The sequence below is a fragment of the Somniosus microcephalus genome, chromosome 1 (genome assembly GCF_052327205.1).
Source record: "Somniosus microcephalus isolate GS21.2 chromosome 1, FLI_Smic_1.0, whole genome shotgun sequence".
Classification (NCBI taxonomy): domain Eukaryota; kingdom Metazoa; phylum Chordata; class Chondrichthyes; order Squaliformes; family Somniosidae; genus Somniosus; species Somniosus microcephalus.
In genome coordinates this window covers 437,213,450-437,228,522 of record NC_140987.1, presented here as the reverse complement: position 1 = coordinate 437,228,522, position 15,073 = coordinate 437,213,450, and the positions used below count along the sequence as shown (strand labels likewise).

The window sequence follows — 15,073 nt, the reverse complement described above, 5'->3', positions numbered from 1 at the left end:
GAATTTAACGAAATGTTTAATTGACTGTGGGAGTACCGAGAGTTTTATCCACCCTAGCCTGGTACGGCAGCACTCATTAACGGTAACCCCTACACGGAGCAGAATTGCTATGGCTGCTAAGCCCCACACTTCGGACATTTTGGGCTACTGTGTGGTAACACTGACTGTAAAAGGCACGGACTACAAGGATTTTAAACTCCTCGTGATGCCAGAACTCTGTGTTAATGTAATCTTGGGCCTGGATTTCCAGTGCCACCACGAAAGTGTCACGCGAGCATATGGCGGGTCCCAGCCGCCACTCACAGTCTGTGGCCTATCAACCTTAAAAATCAGCCTGCCCTCTTTATTCGCTAATCTCGCTCCGAACTGTAGGCCCATAGCGACCAAAAGTAGACGGTACAGTCTGGAAGACAGACACTTTATCAAGGCGGAAGTGGACAGACTCCTGCGGGAAGGCATTATTGAATGCAGTACTAGTCCGTGGCGTGCCCAAGTAGTCATAGTTAAAAATAGCGAAAAGAAACGGATGGTAATTGACTACAGCCAGACTGTTAATATTTATACCCTTTACCCCGCATATCAGAAATGGTCAACCAGATCGCGCAATACCGAGTCTTCTCGACTATCGACCTCAAATCCGCGTATCACCAGCTCCCCATTAGAACGGAGGACCGCCCATACACCGCCTTCGAGGCGAACGGACGCCTCTACCATTTTCTCAGAGTGCCCTTCGGGGTAACAAATGGGGTCTCGGTCTTCCAACGTGAGATGGACCGCATGGTTGACGAGAATAAACTACAAGCTACCTACCCCTATCTGGACAATGTCACTATCTGCGGGCACAACCAGCAAGACCACAATCTAAATCTTGCGAGATTTTTAAAAACTGCCCTAAAGCTGAATCTAACCTACAACGAAGACAAATGTGTCTTCAACACAACCCGTCTCTGTATCCTCGGCTGTGTGGTGGAAGATGGGGTAATTGGACCGGACCCTGACCGATTACGCCCCCTAAAGGAACTGCCCCTGCCACACAATCCCAAAGCTTTAAAAAGGTGCCTGGGATTTTTTTCGTATTATGCCCAATGGGTGCCCAATTACTCTGATAAGGCCCGACCCCTCATTAAATCGACGTCCTTCCCACTATCAGCTGAAGCTCGGGAGGCTTTCACCAGTATCAAACAGGACATTGAAAGGGCTGCACTGTGTGCAGTGGACGAAAGCATTCCCTTTCAAGTCGAAAGCGATGCGTCAGACTTTGCTTTAGCTGCGACCCTCAATCAGGCTGGGAGACCTGTGCGCTTCTTCTTCCGAACCCTTCAGGGACCTGAAATCAGGCACTCTTCTGTCGAGAAGGAGGCACAGGCTATAGTGGAGGCAGTGCGGCACTGGAGACACTACCTAGCCGGCAAACGTTTCACCCTGCTCACCGACCAGCGGTTGGTGGCTTTCATGTTTAATAACAAAGGGGGAAAATCAAGAATGACAAAATACTCAGGTGGAGGATCGAACTATCCACGTTCGACTATGATATTATGTACAGGCCGGGAGCCCTTAATGAACCCCAAGACGCCCTATCGCGGGGAATGTGTGCCAACATTCATACGGACAAATTACAGGGTCTCCACAACGACCTCTGTCACCCAGGGGTCACCCGACTATACCATTTTATAAAGTCCCGCAATCTGCCCCACTCCATCGAGGAGGTCAGGGCAATGACCAGAGCCTGCCGCATCTGTGCGGAATGCAAGCCTCGTTTCTACAGGCCTGACCGCGCACACCTTATCAAAGCCACACGGCCATTCGAGCGCCTAAGTCTGGACTTCAAGGGACCCCTTCCCTCTGCCGACCGTAACGTATACTTCCTCAATATCATCGATGAATATTCCCGCTTCCCCTTCGCCATTCCCTGCCCAGACATGACCAGTGTCACGGTCATCAAGTGTCTCGGTAATCTATTCTGCATGTTTGGCATGCCGAACTACATACACAGCGATAGGGGGACGTCATTTATGAGTGACGAACTGCGCCAGTTCTTGCTCTCAAAGGGGATAGCCACTAGCAGAACCACTAGCTACAACCCCCGGGGTAATGGGCAAGTGGAAAGGGAGAATGCTACTGTTTGGAAGGCTGTCACGTTAGCCTTAAAGTCAAAAGGCCTTCCGACCTCCCACTGGCAGGAAGTCCTCCCAGACGTGCTCCACTCCATAAGGTCTCTGTTATGTACAGCCACTAACGCTACCCCTCACGAAAAGATGTTCGTTTTCCCCCGGAAATCGACCTCGGGCATATCTCTACCCGCGTGGCTGACGTCCCCGGGGACAGTACTATTGCGGAAGCACGTGAGAGCCCATAAAACGGACCCCCTTGTGGAAAAGGTACAGCTCCTCCATGCAAACCCTCAGTACGCCTATATCGAATACTCTGACGGGCGAGAGGACACTGTTTCCATAAAAGACCTCGCTCCCTCAGGGAGCGGAGAGAACGATGAGAGACTACCCGAGGAAGACCTACACAAAGAGACAGGACGCTCAGAGGTATCAATACCCAACTTTAACCTGGAGGACACTGCAGATAACCTGGAAGACACTGCGGAGGCCCGGACAGCGGAGGAACCAGAATCCACTCCCCTAGAGGCACCCCAACCGGCTTTGCGCCGATCACTGAGAACCGCAAAACCTCCTGACAGACTCACTTATACCAACTTTTAAGAAACATCACCCCGATGGACTAAATCTAAAGAAGGGGTGAATGTAATGAAATCTGTTTGTTCTTGCCTGTATTTGTTTTGCACTCATGTATATTACCCTCCCCCACACGGTGTATAGTTTCACTTCCTCTTTCCTGACTAACCTGTATGACTCATTCCTGCGAGCCAGTCAGTGTGTTGAGATGTTAGCACTGATCTTAGTGATTAAAAGCCAACTTGTTAAAGTCTATAACTTCTAGTTTTGTGGTTATTGAAGGCACATCACTGGTGTAATGTGGGAAATTGCGGGGACAGAGTGAGGACATGGGGGGTGGAGGGTGGGGGGGCGTACCTCTGTGCACTGTGTGGGGGGGCGGGGTGGGGGGGGATGTAGATCAATTGTTGAGAAAATTCTTTTAGGAAGCTGGGTCTAATTGGTTCGTCAAAATCCCAAAAGTTGCTTTATTTTTCCTATTGTTTAGACTATAAATATAGGATTACATAGGATATACATCACAGAAACAGGCCATTCGGCCCAACCAGTCCATGCCGGTGTTTATGCTCCACTTGAGCCTCCTCCCGTCTTTCCTCATCTAACTCTATCAGCATAACCCTCTATTCCCTTCTCCCTCATATGTTTATCCAGCCTCCCCATAAATGCATCTAGACTATTCGCTTCAACTACTCCCTGTGGTAGTGAGTTCCACATTCTCACCACTCTCTGGGTAAAGAGGTTTCTTCTGAATTCCCTATTGGATTTCTTGGTGACTATCTTATATTGAGGCCTCTAGTTTTGCTCTAGAGGAAACACTCTCTCTGTGTCTACTTTCATAACCTTTCATAATTTTAAAGCCCTCTATTAGGTCACCCCTCAACCTTCTCTTTTCAAGCGAAAAGAGACCCAGACAATTCTTCCTTTTCTGATACGTATACCCTCGCATTTCTGGTATCATCCTTGTAAATCTTCTCTGCCCCCTCTCCAGTGCCTCTATATCCTTTTTATAATATGGTGACCGGAACAGATTAGGTTCCTGCTGTGCATTCAGTAGTTTCGCACATGCCATAAGCTTATATTGAAGACCTGTTTTTGAATGGTCAGCTGTTTTTCAAACTGCTGATCGGCTCATGCTCGTTATTTTTAGGTTGGCATTTATAATTTTTGCATCCAGCACACCCTGGTCAGGTACAGTTCAACTTAGATGCAGGCTGTTAAAACGCTCTCTTATACGATGCCATAATACAACGCAACTCCAAACTCAGCAGAGAATCCTCTAAGGCACCGACAGGGTAGCCATTGCCAATCCAGCCAGATTGTTAATTTAGCTCGATTTAGGAACTGGATCAAGATTGCACCATTTAATGTTGCATTGGATCCTCACTGTCAAAAAGAAGAGACCATCCCATTCATGGGGCGTGACCTTAAAATTAGAGCCAGGCCGTTCAGGGCTGATGTCAGGAAGCACTTCTCACACAAAGGCTAGTGGAAATCTGGAACTCTCGCTCCAGAAAAGCTTTTGCGGCTGGGGGGCGGTCCAATCGAAAATGTCAAAACTGAGATTGATAGATTTTTGTTAGACAATGGTATTAAGGATTATGGAACCAAGGTGGGTAGATGGGAGATAAGATACAGATCAGCCGTAATCTAATTGAATGGCGGAACAGGAACGGGGGGCTGAATGGCCCACTCCTGTTCCTGTCAGCATGAACTGGATTCAACCCTAGGTCCCAATAGGCATTGTGCTAAATCCACCCCATCACTCAGTGACCACCCCATCACCTCTTTAGATAATGAGCATCACTTTGCACAGGCAACTAGGGGCGGGCAATAAATGCTGGCCTTGCCAGGGACGCCCACATCAAGAGTACAAATAGAAAAGTAGTATCAGTAAATTAAGCAGCAATGTCTCGATAAGCAAGTTTCGCTCAGCACAAAACAGAGTTTCTCGGTATACGAAAGCTGTAAGCAATGTCTGTTCTTCAGAGAATCAAAATACATGGCCCATGGTGTAAATCTGTTTCAGTTCAGTGCAAGGATAAATGATCTCTGCAGTCAAAACGACAAGCAAAGCAGATGCAATTGAATGCAGTGATCAGTGTAAATAGTTGCCAGCTGTTTCACTACACTGTTGCAAATCGGTGTTCTTACTTATAATTGGCACAGAATTTGTCGCACAGAAACAGGCCATTCAACACAACAGGTCTGCGGTGTTTATGCGCCACAGGCGCCTCCTCCCACCTTACTTCATCTCATTCTATCAATTTACTCCTCAAAATAATAGGGTTCACAATATTAAATGTCAGATGTCACAGATTTATTAAGAATACAATAATTAAACATACACTTAATAGCAGCACTTACGACAAAGCCTTGCTAGTTTTAGCCGGAGAATTCAAACAAGTTACATTTCCGAGCTCAGTTTTACAGGTTGATCAGACCTTAATCGAATTCTAAAGTATCTGCTCCAACATCCACTTTCAATACCTTTTTTTCCCCCACTCCTTCTACATGACAAACCACACATTTCTGAATTACCTAATACATCTCCATATGGTAGATCCATCGTTTGAGCCTATTCCTCCCACACTGAACTTATTTCTTCCCATCGCGACTCTATTTCTTCTCCCCTTGTTCAGTCTCTTCCGACGCCCTCCACCACTTTAACAGTTTCCAGTTTCCTGGCCCGGCCAGTCTCCTTTTCACTATCGATGTCTAGTCCCCCTACGCCTCCATCCCTCACCAGGACGGCCTGTCCCCAGCCCCCATCCACTACCACCCTCTTCCGTCTGACTGAACTTCTCCTTTAAATCCACTCACTTCCTCCAAATAAAAGGTGTCACTATGGGAACCCCTATGGGTCCAAGATATGCCTGCCTTTTCGTAGGATATGTGGAACATTCTTTGTTCCAGTCCTACTCAGGTCCCCTCCCTCACCTCTTTTTCCGGTACCGCTTCCTGCACTGGCCCGAACTGGAAAATGTCATCAACTTTGCTTCCAATTTCCACCCCTCCCTCGGCTTCACCTGGTCCATCTCCGACTCGTCCTTTCCTCGACTTCTCTGTCTCCATTTCTGGGGATAGGCTGTCAACCGATATCCACTATAAGCCCACTGACTTCCACAGCTACCTTGATTACACTTCCTCCCACCCCGGACTCAAATCCATTTTCTCAGTTTCTCCGTCTCTGTCGCATCTGCTCTGACGATGCCACCTTCCACAGCAGTGCTTCCGATATGTCTTTTTTCCCTCAACCGAGGATTCCCCTCCACCGTGGGTGACAGGACCCTCGACTGTGTCTGTCCCACACTTCTGCCCTCACTCCTTCCCCTCCCTCCCAGAACCATAATAGGGTTCCTCTTCTCCTCACCTTCCACCCTAACAGCCTCTCCACATTCAGCAGATCATCCTCGGCCATTTCCGCCACATCAAGCAAGATGCCACCACCAAACACATCTTGCCCTCCCCTCCCCTTTTAGCATTCTGAAGGGACAGTTTCCTTCTCGACACCTTGAACTACTATTCAATCAGCCCCAACATCCATTCCCCTTCCCATAGCACCTTCTGAGGGGGATTGAAAGGATAGATGCTGAGAGGTTGTTTCCCCTGGCTGGAGAGTCTAGAACTAGGGGGCACAGTCTCATGATAAGGGGTTGGCCATTTAAGACTGAGATGAGGAGGGTTGTGAATCTTTGGCATTCTCTACCCCAAAGGGCTGTGGATGCTGAATCGTTGAGTATATTCAAGGCTGAGATAGAATGATTTTTGTACTCTAGGGGAATCAAGGGATATGGAGATCGGGCGGGAAAGTGGAGTTGAGGTCGAAGATCAGCCATGATCTTATTGAATGGCAGAGCAGGTTTGAGGGGCCGTATGGCCTACTCCTGCTCTTATTTCTTATGTTCTAAGTTCTTCCCGTGCAAGCACAGGAGATGCAGCGCCTGCCCTTTCACCGCCTCCTTTCCCAACGTCCTGGGCCCAAACACTCCTTCCAGGTGAAACAACGATTTACTTGTACTTCTCTCAATTTAGTACATTGTATTCACTACTTACGACGCAGCCTTCTCTACATCGGGGAGACCAAACACAGGTGTGGTGACTGCTTTGCTGGATACCTCGGTTCAGTCTGCAAGCGTGACCCCGAGTTTCCAGTTGCTTCCCATTTTAATTTTCCATCCCACTCTGACCTCGGCCTCTTGCACTGTTCCAGTGAAGCTCAACCGAAGCTCGAGGAACAGCGCCTCATCTTTCGATTAGGCACTTTACAGCCCTCCGGACTCAACATCAAGTTCAACAATTTCAGACAATAACCCCTGCCCCCATTTTTTCCAGACAGCAGGCGCTGGCAATGATTCTGCTGTTGCCATTTACACCTCCTCTAGACCCATCTTTTGTTTCTTTACTTGTCCCATTACCATCTCCTTTTGCCTTGCAACATCATCCCTTTTGCCATTTAATCTCTCCTGCCTTCCACCCTATCACAGACCTTCCCTTTAGTTCTTTCCTCCTCACCCCATCTTTCCCTGCCTCTGCACTTGCTTAAAAACGGTTACATCTCGAACATCTTCCAATTCTGACAAAAGGTCATTGACCTGAAATGTTAACTCTGTTTCTCTTTCCACAGATGCTGCCTGTAACCTGCTGAGTATTTCCAACATTTTCTGTTTATATTTATGCATTATTCTCTGTATTTTTTAAAAAAAGGTCTCCACTACAGTCAGCTCTGATATGTTAACTTTGTAATCCAGGATTGTAGGATAAGTGTGATTGTATTACAGACTTATTGTGGGAGGAAAATGGAAGAAGAAATCTGTAGACTGTTCAGAGAGATAAGTAGGAAGGAATAAAACAATTATTGTTTTAGGAGATTTTAATTACCCATTGGGACAGGGAGGAAACAAACAGAGAAAAGGGAATTAAAATCCTAATCCTAATCTGTGTACAGGACTCCTTTCTCAAGCAGTATGTTTGTATGGCAACAGAGGAAGAGGCAGTGATCGATCTAGTTAGGAGTAACAAAATAGCATCTAAAGGAAAGAACCTGCATTTATGTAACTCCTTTCACAACCTCAGAATGTCCTAAAGCACTTTACAGCCAATAAAGAACTTTTGAAGTGTAGTCACTGTTGTAATGTAGGTAAATGTGGCAGCCAATTTGCGCACAGCAAGGTCCCACAAACAGCAATGAGATAATGACCAGGTAATCTGTTTTGGGGTGTTGGTTGTGGGGGAAGATGTTGGCCAGAACACCAGGGAGAACTCCCCTGCACTTCTTTGAATAGTGCCGTGGGATCTTTTACGTCTACCTGAGAGGGCAGACGGGGCCGCGGTCTAATGTCTCATCTGAAAGACGGCGCCTCTGACAGTGCAGCACTCCCTCAGTACTGCACTGAGGTATCAGCCGAGATTATGTGCTCAAGTCTCTAGGCTGAGGCTTGAACCCATTGACCCTTCTGACTCAGATGCAATAGTGCTGTTACTGAGCCAAGGCTAATCAGGAAGGAGTTAAATGCCAATAAAAAGAGAATTGTTAAGTGTGAGGTAGGACTCTTGAGAGGAAAAGATGTGTGTTTGTAGAGGATAAGTGGAAATAAACAAGTACTTTGTGTCAGTGTTTACAGAAGAACAGGATTACGGGGAGAAGGTAAATCCTGAATTGATTAAAAGCAAGATGAGAGATATAATGAATTAAAGGGAAGTATTAGAGAAGTTAGTTAATCTAAAAGGAGGGCAAAGTGCTGGGACCTGATGGGATACAGCAAGGATCCTGAGGAAAATGGGGGGTGAGGGGGAAGAGAATAACAGAGACCCTAGCTGGGAAAAATGGAGTCGCGCCCCCTTTGAGGCGCTAACTTCGCCAGGGCGCTACTTTTAGCGCCCTGAAAAAATTAGCACCCCCCCACTGCCGGTTTTTCCAGGTAGCACCCCAAGAGGGAGGCGGGGCACTACTGGAAGTGCCCCGCATCCCTCTTGAGGTGCTGCGAGTCAATATCATGGCGCTACGTGCCGCGGTACTGCAGGCCTTCCTTCCCTTCTTAAAGGGGAGGGGCCTTGCGCAGCGCAACCTGGGGCCCAGCTGGGCCACTGGGGATCAGAGTGCTGGCAAACAAGCCTGGCACTCAAGAAAAGTGCCGGGCTTAAGGAGTGCAGCCGGCACTCCGCGTGGGTGGGGGGGGGGGGGGAGGGGGGTGCTCAGAAGGCCGGGGATGGCAACGGAGGCAAGTACTGGCAGGCGGCCAGCAACAAAAATGGCCGCCCGGCACCTCGCCTTTAATTAGCGCCTCCCCGGCCGCAGGTAGACCCCCCGACCCCGTCGGACATAGCGTCTGGCGGTAAGTCAGGGGGCGCTACCAAAGATCGCGGCCGGGGCACTGCGCATGGCGATGACGTTCGCGCGAGGTGCTGACGGCGCAGTACCAGGGCGCTAGTTGCTTTGCGCCCTCTTAGGGCGCTAACAGGAGACGCACAGCAACTGAATTTTTCCCCCATGAAATTATATTTCAGGTTTCTATTGAAAGTAGATGTGTGCTGGAGGACGGGAGAGCGGCAGACAGCCCACATAGATTTCAGATAGGAAGATCATGCATGACAGAGTTCTTTGAGGAGGTGACGGATATGGTGGATGGGGGGGAAATGTGATGCACTTCGACGTTCAGAAAGCTTTCCACAAGGTATCACACAGGAGACTATTGGAGAAGATTAAGGGGTATGGAATTAGAGGAGCGTAGCAAATTGGATTAAATACTGATTAGAAGGGAGGAAAGAGCAAGTAAGAGTTAAGGGCAGTTTTCCCAGAGTGGTTTGGACGTGGGCAATGGTCTCCTACATGGCTTTGTTCTGGGACCGCTTCTATTCACTGTGTGTATCAATGACTTGGGTATAGAGTTACAGGGAGTTGTGTCCAAATTTGCAGACGATACCAAACTAGGAAGCAAAAGTAAATAATTCTGAGGACCAAAGGAAACTGCAAAGGGATATTGATAAGATGGTGGAATGGGCAAAAAAGGGGCAGATTGAATTCAATGTCAATAAATGTCAGGTGGTACATTTTGGTAAAAAAAAAGCAATAATTATACTTTGAGTGGGGGAAAGCTGGGCGGTGTGGAAGAGGGGAAGGATTTGGGGGCTCAGATTCATAAGACACTAAAAGCAGCACCTCAAATTGATAAGGCCATAAAAAAGGCAAATGGAATTCTGGGTTATATGGCAAGAAGTTTAGAATATCAAAGTAGAGGTGTAATAGTGAATCTATATAATACTTTAGTAAGATTACAGTTGGAGTACCGTATCGGAAGGATGTTGAGGTAATAGAGAGGGTACAGTCCAGATTCACCAGGACGCTGTCTGGCATGAGGAAATACAAATATGAAGATTTGAAAAAGTGGGGTTGTTTTCGCTGCAACAAAGGAGATTATGGGGCGATTTGATAGAGGTGTTTAAAATTATGAAGGTGCCGGGTTGGGGGTGGGGGGAGAACCAGAATAGATAGAAACAAACTTTCCCGTGATTGAAGGGTTCAGACCGAGGAGACAAAGATAGAAGATTAAATGCAAGTGTTTAGGACAGAGAGCAGGTGAAACTTTTTTTTTAAACACATAGGGTTGTGAGGCACCACCAGAGTTAGTGATTCAAGCAGAGACCATGGCAACTTTAAGTATAGGATCGGTAGATGTTTGAAGGAAAGGGGTATAAAGGGGAATGAGAACGGAGCAGGCACATGGGATTATGCTGCAATGTGCTGCTTGTGTGGAGGATAAATACCAACACAGACTGGTTGGGATGAAAGGCCTGCTTTTGTGTTGTCATTCTCTGAAATTCTACGTAAAAAGAAGGAATATCAACACTCTGAATTTCCCCGTGGATGCTGTTCAATGGCACTTCAAGATCGACCAACACTGCCCAAGCAGCGTTACCTTTCCTCTCACCCCAAAGATGCATTGTGCCCACCGAGCAGCCCGACTGGAAACGAAAGGCACTTGTCCAATGCTGGTGAATTCAGTGAAGGCTGGGATACAAATTGGTGACCATGGGAGTGGGAGTTCAGCACTACTGCTAAAGATTTGAAAGCCAACATATCCCTCCAGAGCGTTGTTTATTAATTGACCCTCCTGCAACTGTATTAATGGTCCACAGTAAATAGCGGAGAAAGATTAGGGGGGAAAAATTCGGTATCGCCCCATTTGGGGCACCATTATCGGCTGTGCGCAAAGTTTAGCGCCTGACGCTAATTATCGCCTCCAACAGCAAACTTGGCTTTTATCGCCCCTGGAGGTGATTGGAGCGCTAAATCAGGCGCTTCACACCTGTCTTAAGGCGCAAAGGCTAAGGAGCAAGGTGCTACCTCAGAGCGCTGGCAAAGCAAGGAAGGGCAAATCAAAATAAACCTGCAAAGTGCTGCTCAGTACTCAAAACTCCTTCACACAGTGTTGAATCTCTCCAGAAGTCTCTCTCTCTCTCTCAGAATGCGTGGTGCAAAAATGTCACCGACAAAAAAAGGCAGGAAGTGGTCGCCTTTAAATAGCGCTCCCCCAGTCCCTTTCTGACAGCATAACGCTCCCCTCAACCTGTCGTTGCTAGCAGCAGGGGGTAAGGCAGGGGGCACCACTCAATATCCGGTCCGGGGTGCTAACGGGGCGTTGCGCACTCGACTGACGTCATAATCTGCCGGCGCAGGAGACCGTGGCGGTAGTGTTTAGCGCCGCCGCAAAATGTCTAGTTAATTTCGCAAACGGCAGAAACATCACCGCGCCCGGGTGCTAGTTGCTTTGTGCCCCAATTGGCACCCTCTTAAGGCGCTAATGGGAGGCGCAAACAAATGAAAATTTCCCCCCAGGTCTTTATACCGAAGCAACTAAGCAGGTGAATGATCATCAGGCAGTGTGCGTGTGTGACGGTATGCACTGTGTGCTAGGAAGACAGAGACAAACTGTTCAGATCAAAGAGTTTCAATAGAGATTTATTTGAATAAAATAATAACAGAAAACAATGGCCTAGAAATTCAGTGCCCTTAGCGCCGATTTTGCGGCGCTAGAGGGCCTAGCGCTGCAATTGGCGCCGGCGCCGAAATTGCCTGGGGCCCTTCCGCCGCGGTAGACCGGTAGCGCTGCGCCGGCACCGATGACGTCATCGGTGTGCGCAGCGTCCCGGTTGCCATGCCGACGGGCCCCAGCGCCGAAATTCAGTTGCGGCCGCCTCGCCCGTGGCAGCCGCAACTAAGACTCTGGCAACAGAGTCTTACATGACTTTGCGCCGGCGCATTAAAGGCCCCGCGGCGGCCGGCCGCTTTCCCGCCGGCTGCCTGGCCGCAGCTCCCTCCCCGGACTTCCCCCCCCCCCCCCCCCCCCGGAACAGAAGCAAGCCCGGCACTTGTCCGAGGTGCCGGGCTCATTTTTACAATGATTTTCGCGGGCCGCAGCCGGGTGCAGGCAGCTCCTCCTTAAGGGAAGGAGGAGGCCTGCACTTCCCGAACCTGCCGCACCGCAGCGGGCGCCGCAGCGCCGGAATAGCGCCGATATTCAGCGCGTAGCGTCAGTTTTCAGGCGCAAACAGCTCTCAGCAGCGCCGGCAGCCGTTTGGGCGCAGAACTATTGAATTTTTGGCCCGCCCAGCGCGACTTAGCTCCGGCACTAACTTCCGGCGCTAAAGCCGTCGCTGCGCCAAAACCCAATTTCTAGGCCAATGTGTCTACATAACAGATGTATGCCAGCAGTTTTTTGTCAGTCTCTGGTAGGGCTCACAAATAAAATTGTGGAATATGCAGAGGCAAGATACAGGATAAATGCTGAGAAGTTGTTTCCCCTGGCTGGAGAGTCTAGAACTAGGGAGCAGAGTCTCAGGATAAGGGATCGGCCATTTAAGACTGAGATGAGGAGGAATTTCTTCACTCAGAGGGTTGTGAATCTTTGGAATTCTCTGCCCCAGAGGGCTATGAATGCTGAGTCTTTGAGTATATTCAAGGCTGAGATAGATCGATTTTTGGACTCTAGGGGAATCAGGGGAAGCAGGGATATGGGGATCGGGTGGGAGAGTGGAGTTGAGATCGAAGATCAGCCATGATCTTATTGAATGGCGGAGAAGGCTCAAGGGGCCGTATGGCCGACTCCTGCTCCTAATTCTTATGTTATGTAACCACAGAGCATTACCCTGGAGTTCATAGAATGAATCATAGAATGGTTACAGCACGGAAGGAGGCCATTCGGCCTGTCGAGCCCCTGCCGGCTCTCTGCAAGAGCACCTCAGCTAGTCCCACTCCTGCGCCCTTTCCCCCTGTCAATCTGCATGAGCATCAGATGCCATATCATAGAATCATAGAAAGTTAGAGCACAGAAGGAGGCCATTTCGGCCCATCGTGTCCGTGCCGGCCAACAAAGAGCTATCCAGCCTAATCCCACTTCCCAGCTCTTGGTCCGTAGCCCTGCAGGTTACAGCATCCCAAGTGCACATCCAGTACTTTTTAAATGTGATTAGGGTTCCTGCCTCTGCCACCCTTTCAGGCAGTGAGTTCCAGACCCCCACAACCCTGTGGGTGAAGAAATTTACCCTCAAATCCCCTCTAAACCTTCCCCCAATTACGTTAAATCTGTGCCCGATCGATTCTTGATTACAACATTTATCTCCGTCGTGTCTATAAATTACTTGGCAGAAGTGGTGCATGGACCACAGGTTCCTGAAATCAGAGTTTCTCAAGTAGCCACGTAAATTCTGGAATGTACATGCAAATTATTTTACTGGGGGTTGTCCCTGTGAATTAATATTAGTATTCTTAAGAGCCAAGTGCCTAAAAGTCACTAGGAGATAAAGATACTTTCCGAGTGCCTTAATACATGGGGTTGTACGAAGACAATTACTATCATGTAACATTGAATCTCTTTGGCAGAACAACATTGATAGAAAGGGTTATACTCACAATATGTCTGGCAGCAAACACACCATCAACAATGGCACAACAGAAAGACGCCACTACACCAAAACTGATGAACACGATCGATGCCACCAGCTAAAGAAACAGAATGTACATTTAATGCAAAAATACAGGCGGTGCAGAGTATTCAGGCATGAAAAGCAGTTTTTGAATTTTCACTATAGCCGGAATTTTGCCGGTCCTCAGAGTGCAGGATTGGAGGTGGGACCGCTGTCAAAACCGCAAAGATTGACAGCAGGCAGGAAACCCGCTGTCAACCCGCCTCCAACCAATCTTCCCAAGTGTCGGGTCCCCGATTTGCGCATGAACCCGACACCTAGCGGCGAGAAGAGGATTATAACCACTTACCTGGCTGTTAACAGGTACTTGATACTTGTTAACAGGCTCTTTTTCAATTTTGACGCTTCTGCCTCGGGTCCCCGATGTCTGGACACCACACCAGGTAAATGTGGCATGTTGCGAGTCTGCTGTAGTGTTTCTGCATTGATGACAGCTGCAGAAGTGATGTGAAGGATCCAATGGTGCACTGGTGAGTTTCAGAGGTAAGGAAATGTTGGGAAAATCATTTTTAATGTATTTACTCTTTTCTGTAGGTAAGAAGTTTTGAATTGGCTGTCCAGTCCCACCTCATTGGGAGAACCTCTCTCACCAGTGACAGATCGCTTCTGTAACCTCACCTGCAGCTACCATCTGTTCTAGCCCAAGGAGGGAGTCACTGGAGAGCCTGGGTGCAAGAGCTCACCTGTAATCAGTCATCGTCAGTTTTGCAGCATCTCAATGCTGTCAAAGACTAAGAAATGAGCTGTCAAAGAAAAATTGTGCATGGTCCCTTTAAGAAAACCGGCAGATGACGCGTCATCAAATGACGGCATAGAAACATAGAAGATAGGAGCAGGAGTAGGCCATTCGGCCCTTCGAGCCTGCTCCGCCATTCAATGAGATCATGGCTGATCATCCAAATTCAGTACTCTGTTCCTACATTCTCCCCATATCCCTTGATCCCTTTAGCCTTAAGAAATATATCCAACTCTTTCTTGAATATATTTAATGAACTGGCCTCCACCGCCCTCTGTGGCAGAGAATTCCACAGGTTCACCACTCTCTGGGTGAAGAAATTCCTCCTCATTTCAGTCCTAAATGGCTTACCCCTTATCCTTAGACTATGACCCCTGGTTCTGGACTCCCCGGCCATCAGAAACATCCTTCCTGCATCTAGTCTGTCCAGGCCTGACAGAATTTTATAGGTTTCGATGAGATCCCCTCTCAATCTTCTAAACTCCAGTGAGTATAAGCCCAATCGACACAATCTCTCCTCATACGTCATTCCTGCCATCCCAGGTATCAGCCTGGTGAATCTTCGCTGCACTCCTTCCATGGCAAGAACGTCCTTCCTCAGGTAAGGCGACCAAAACTGCACACAATACTCAAGGTGTGGTCTCACCAAGGCCCTGTACAACTGTAGCAAGAC

The 15,073-nt window shown here is 48.4% G+C and overlaps 1 protein-coding gene across 1 annotated transcript in view; it reads right to left on the bottom strand.

Annotated features, from left to right (window-relative positions):
* Positions 1–15,073, bottom strand: part of tmem255a (transmembrane protein 255A) — a 97,275-nt gene that overhangs the window by 54,265 nt on the left and 27,937 nt on the right. The window contains exon 4 of the mRNA XM_086000999.1: positions 13,591–13,680. Coding sequence (XP_085857125.1) covers positions 13,591–13,680 — 90 coding nt within the window. The remainder of the gene's footprint in view (positions 1–13,590; positions 13,681–15,073) is intronic.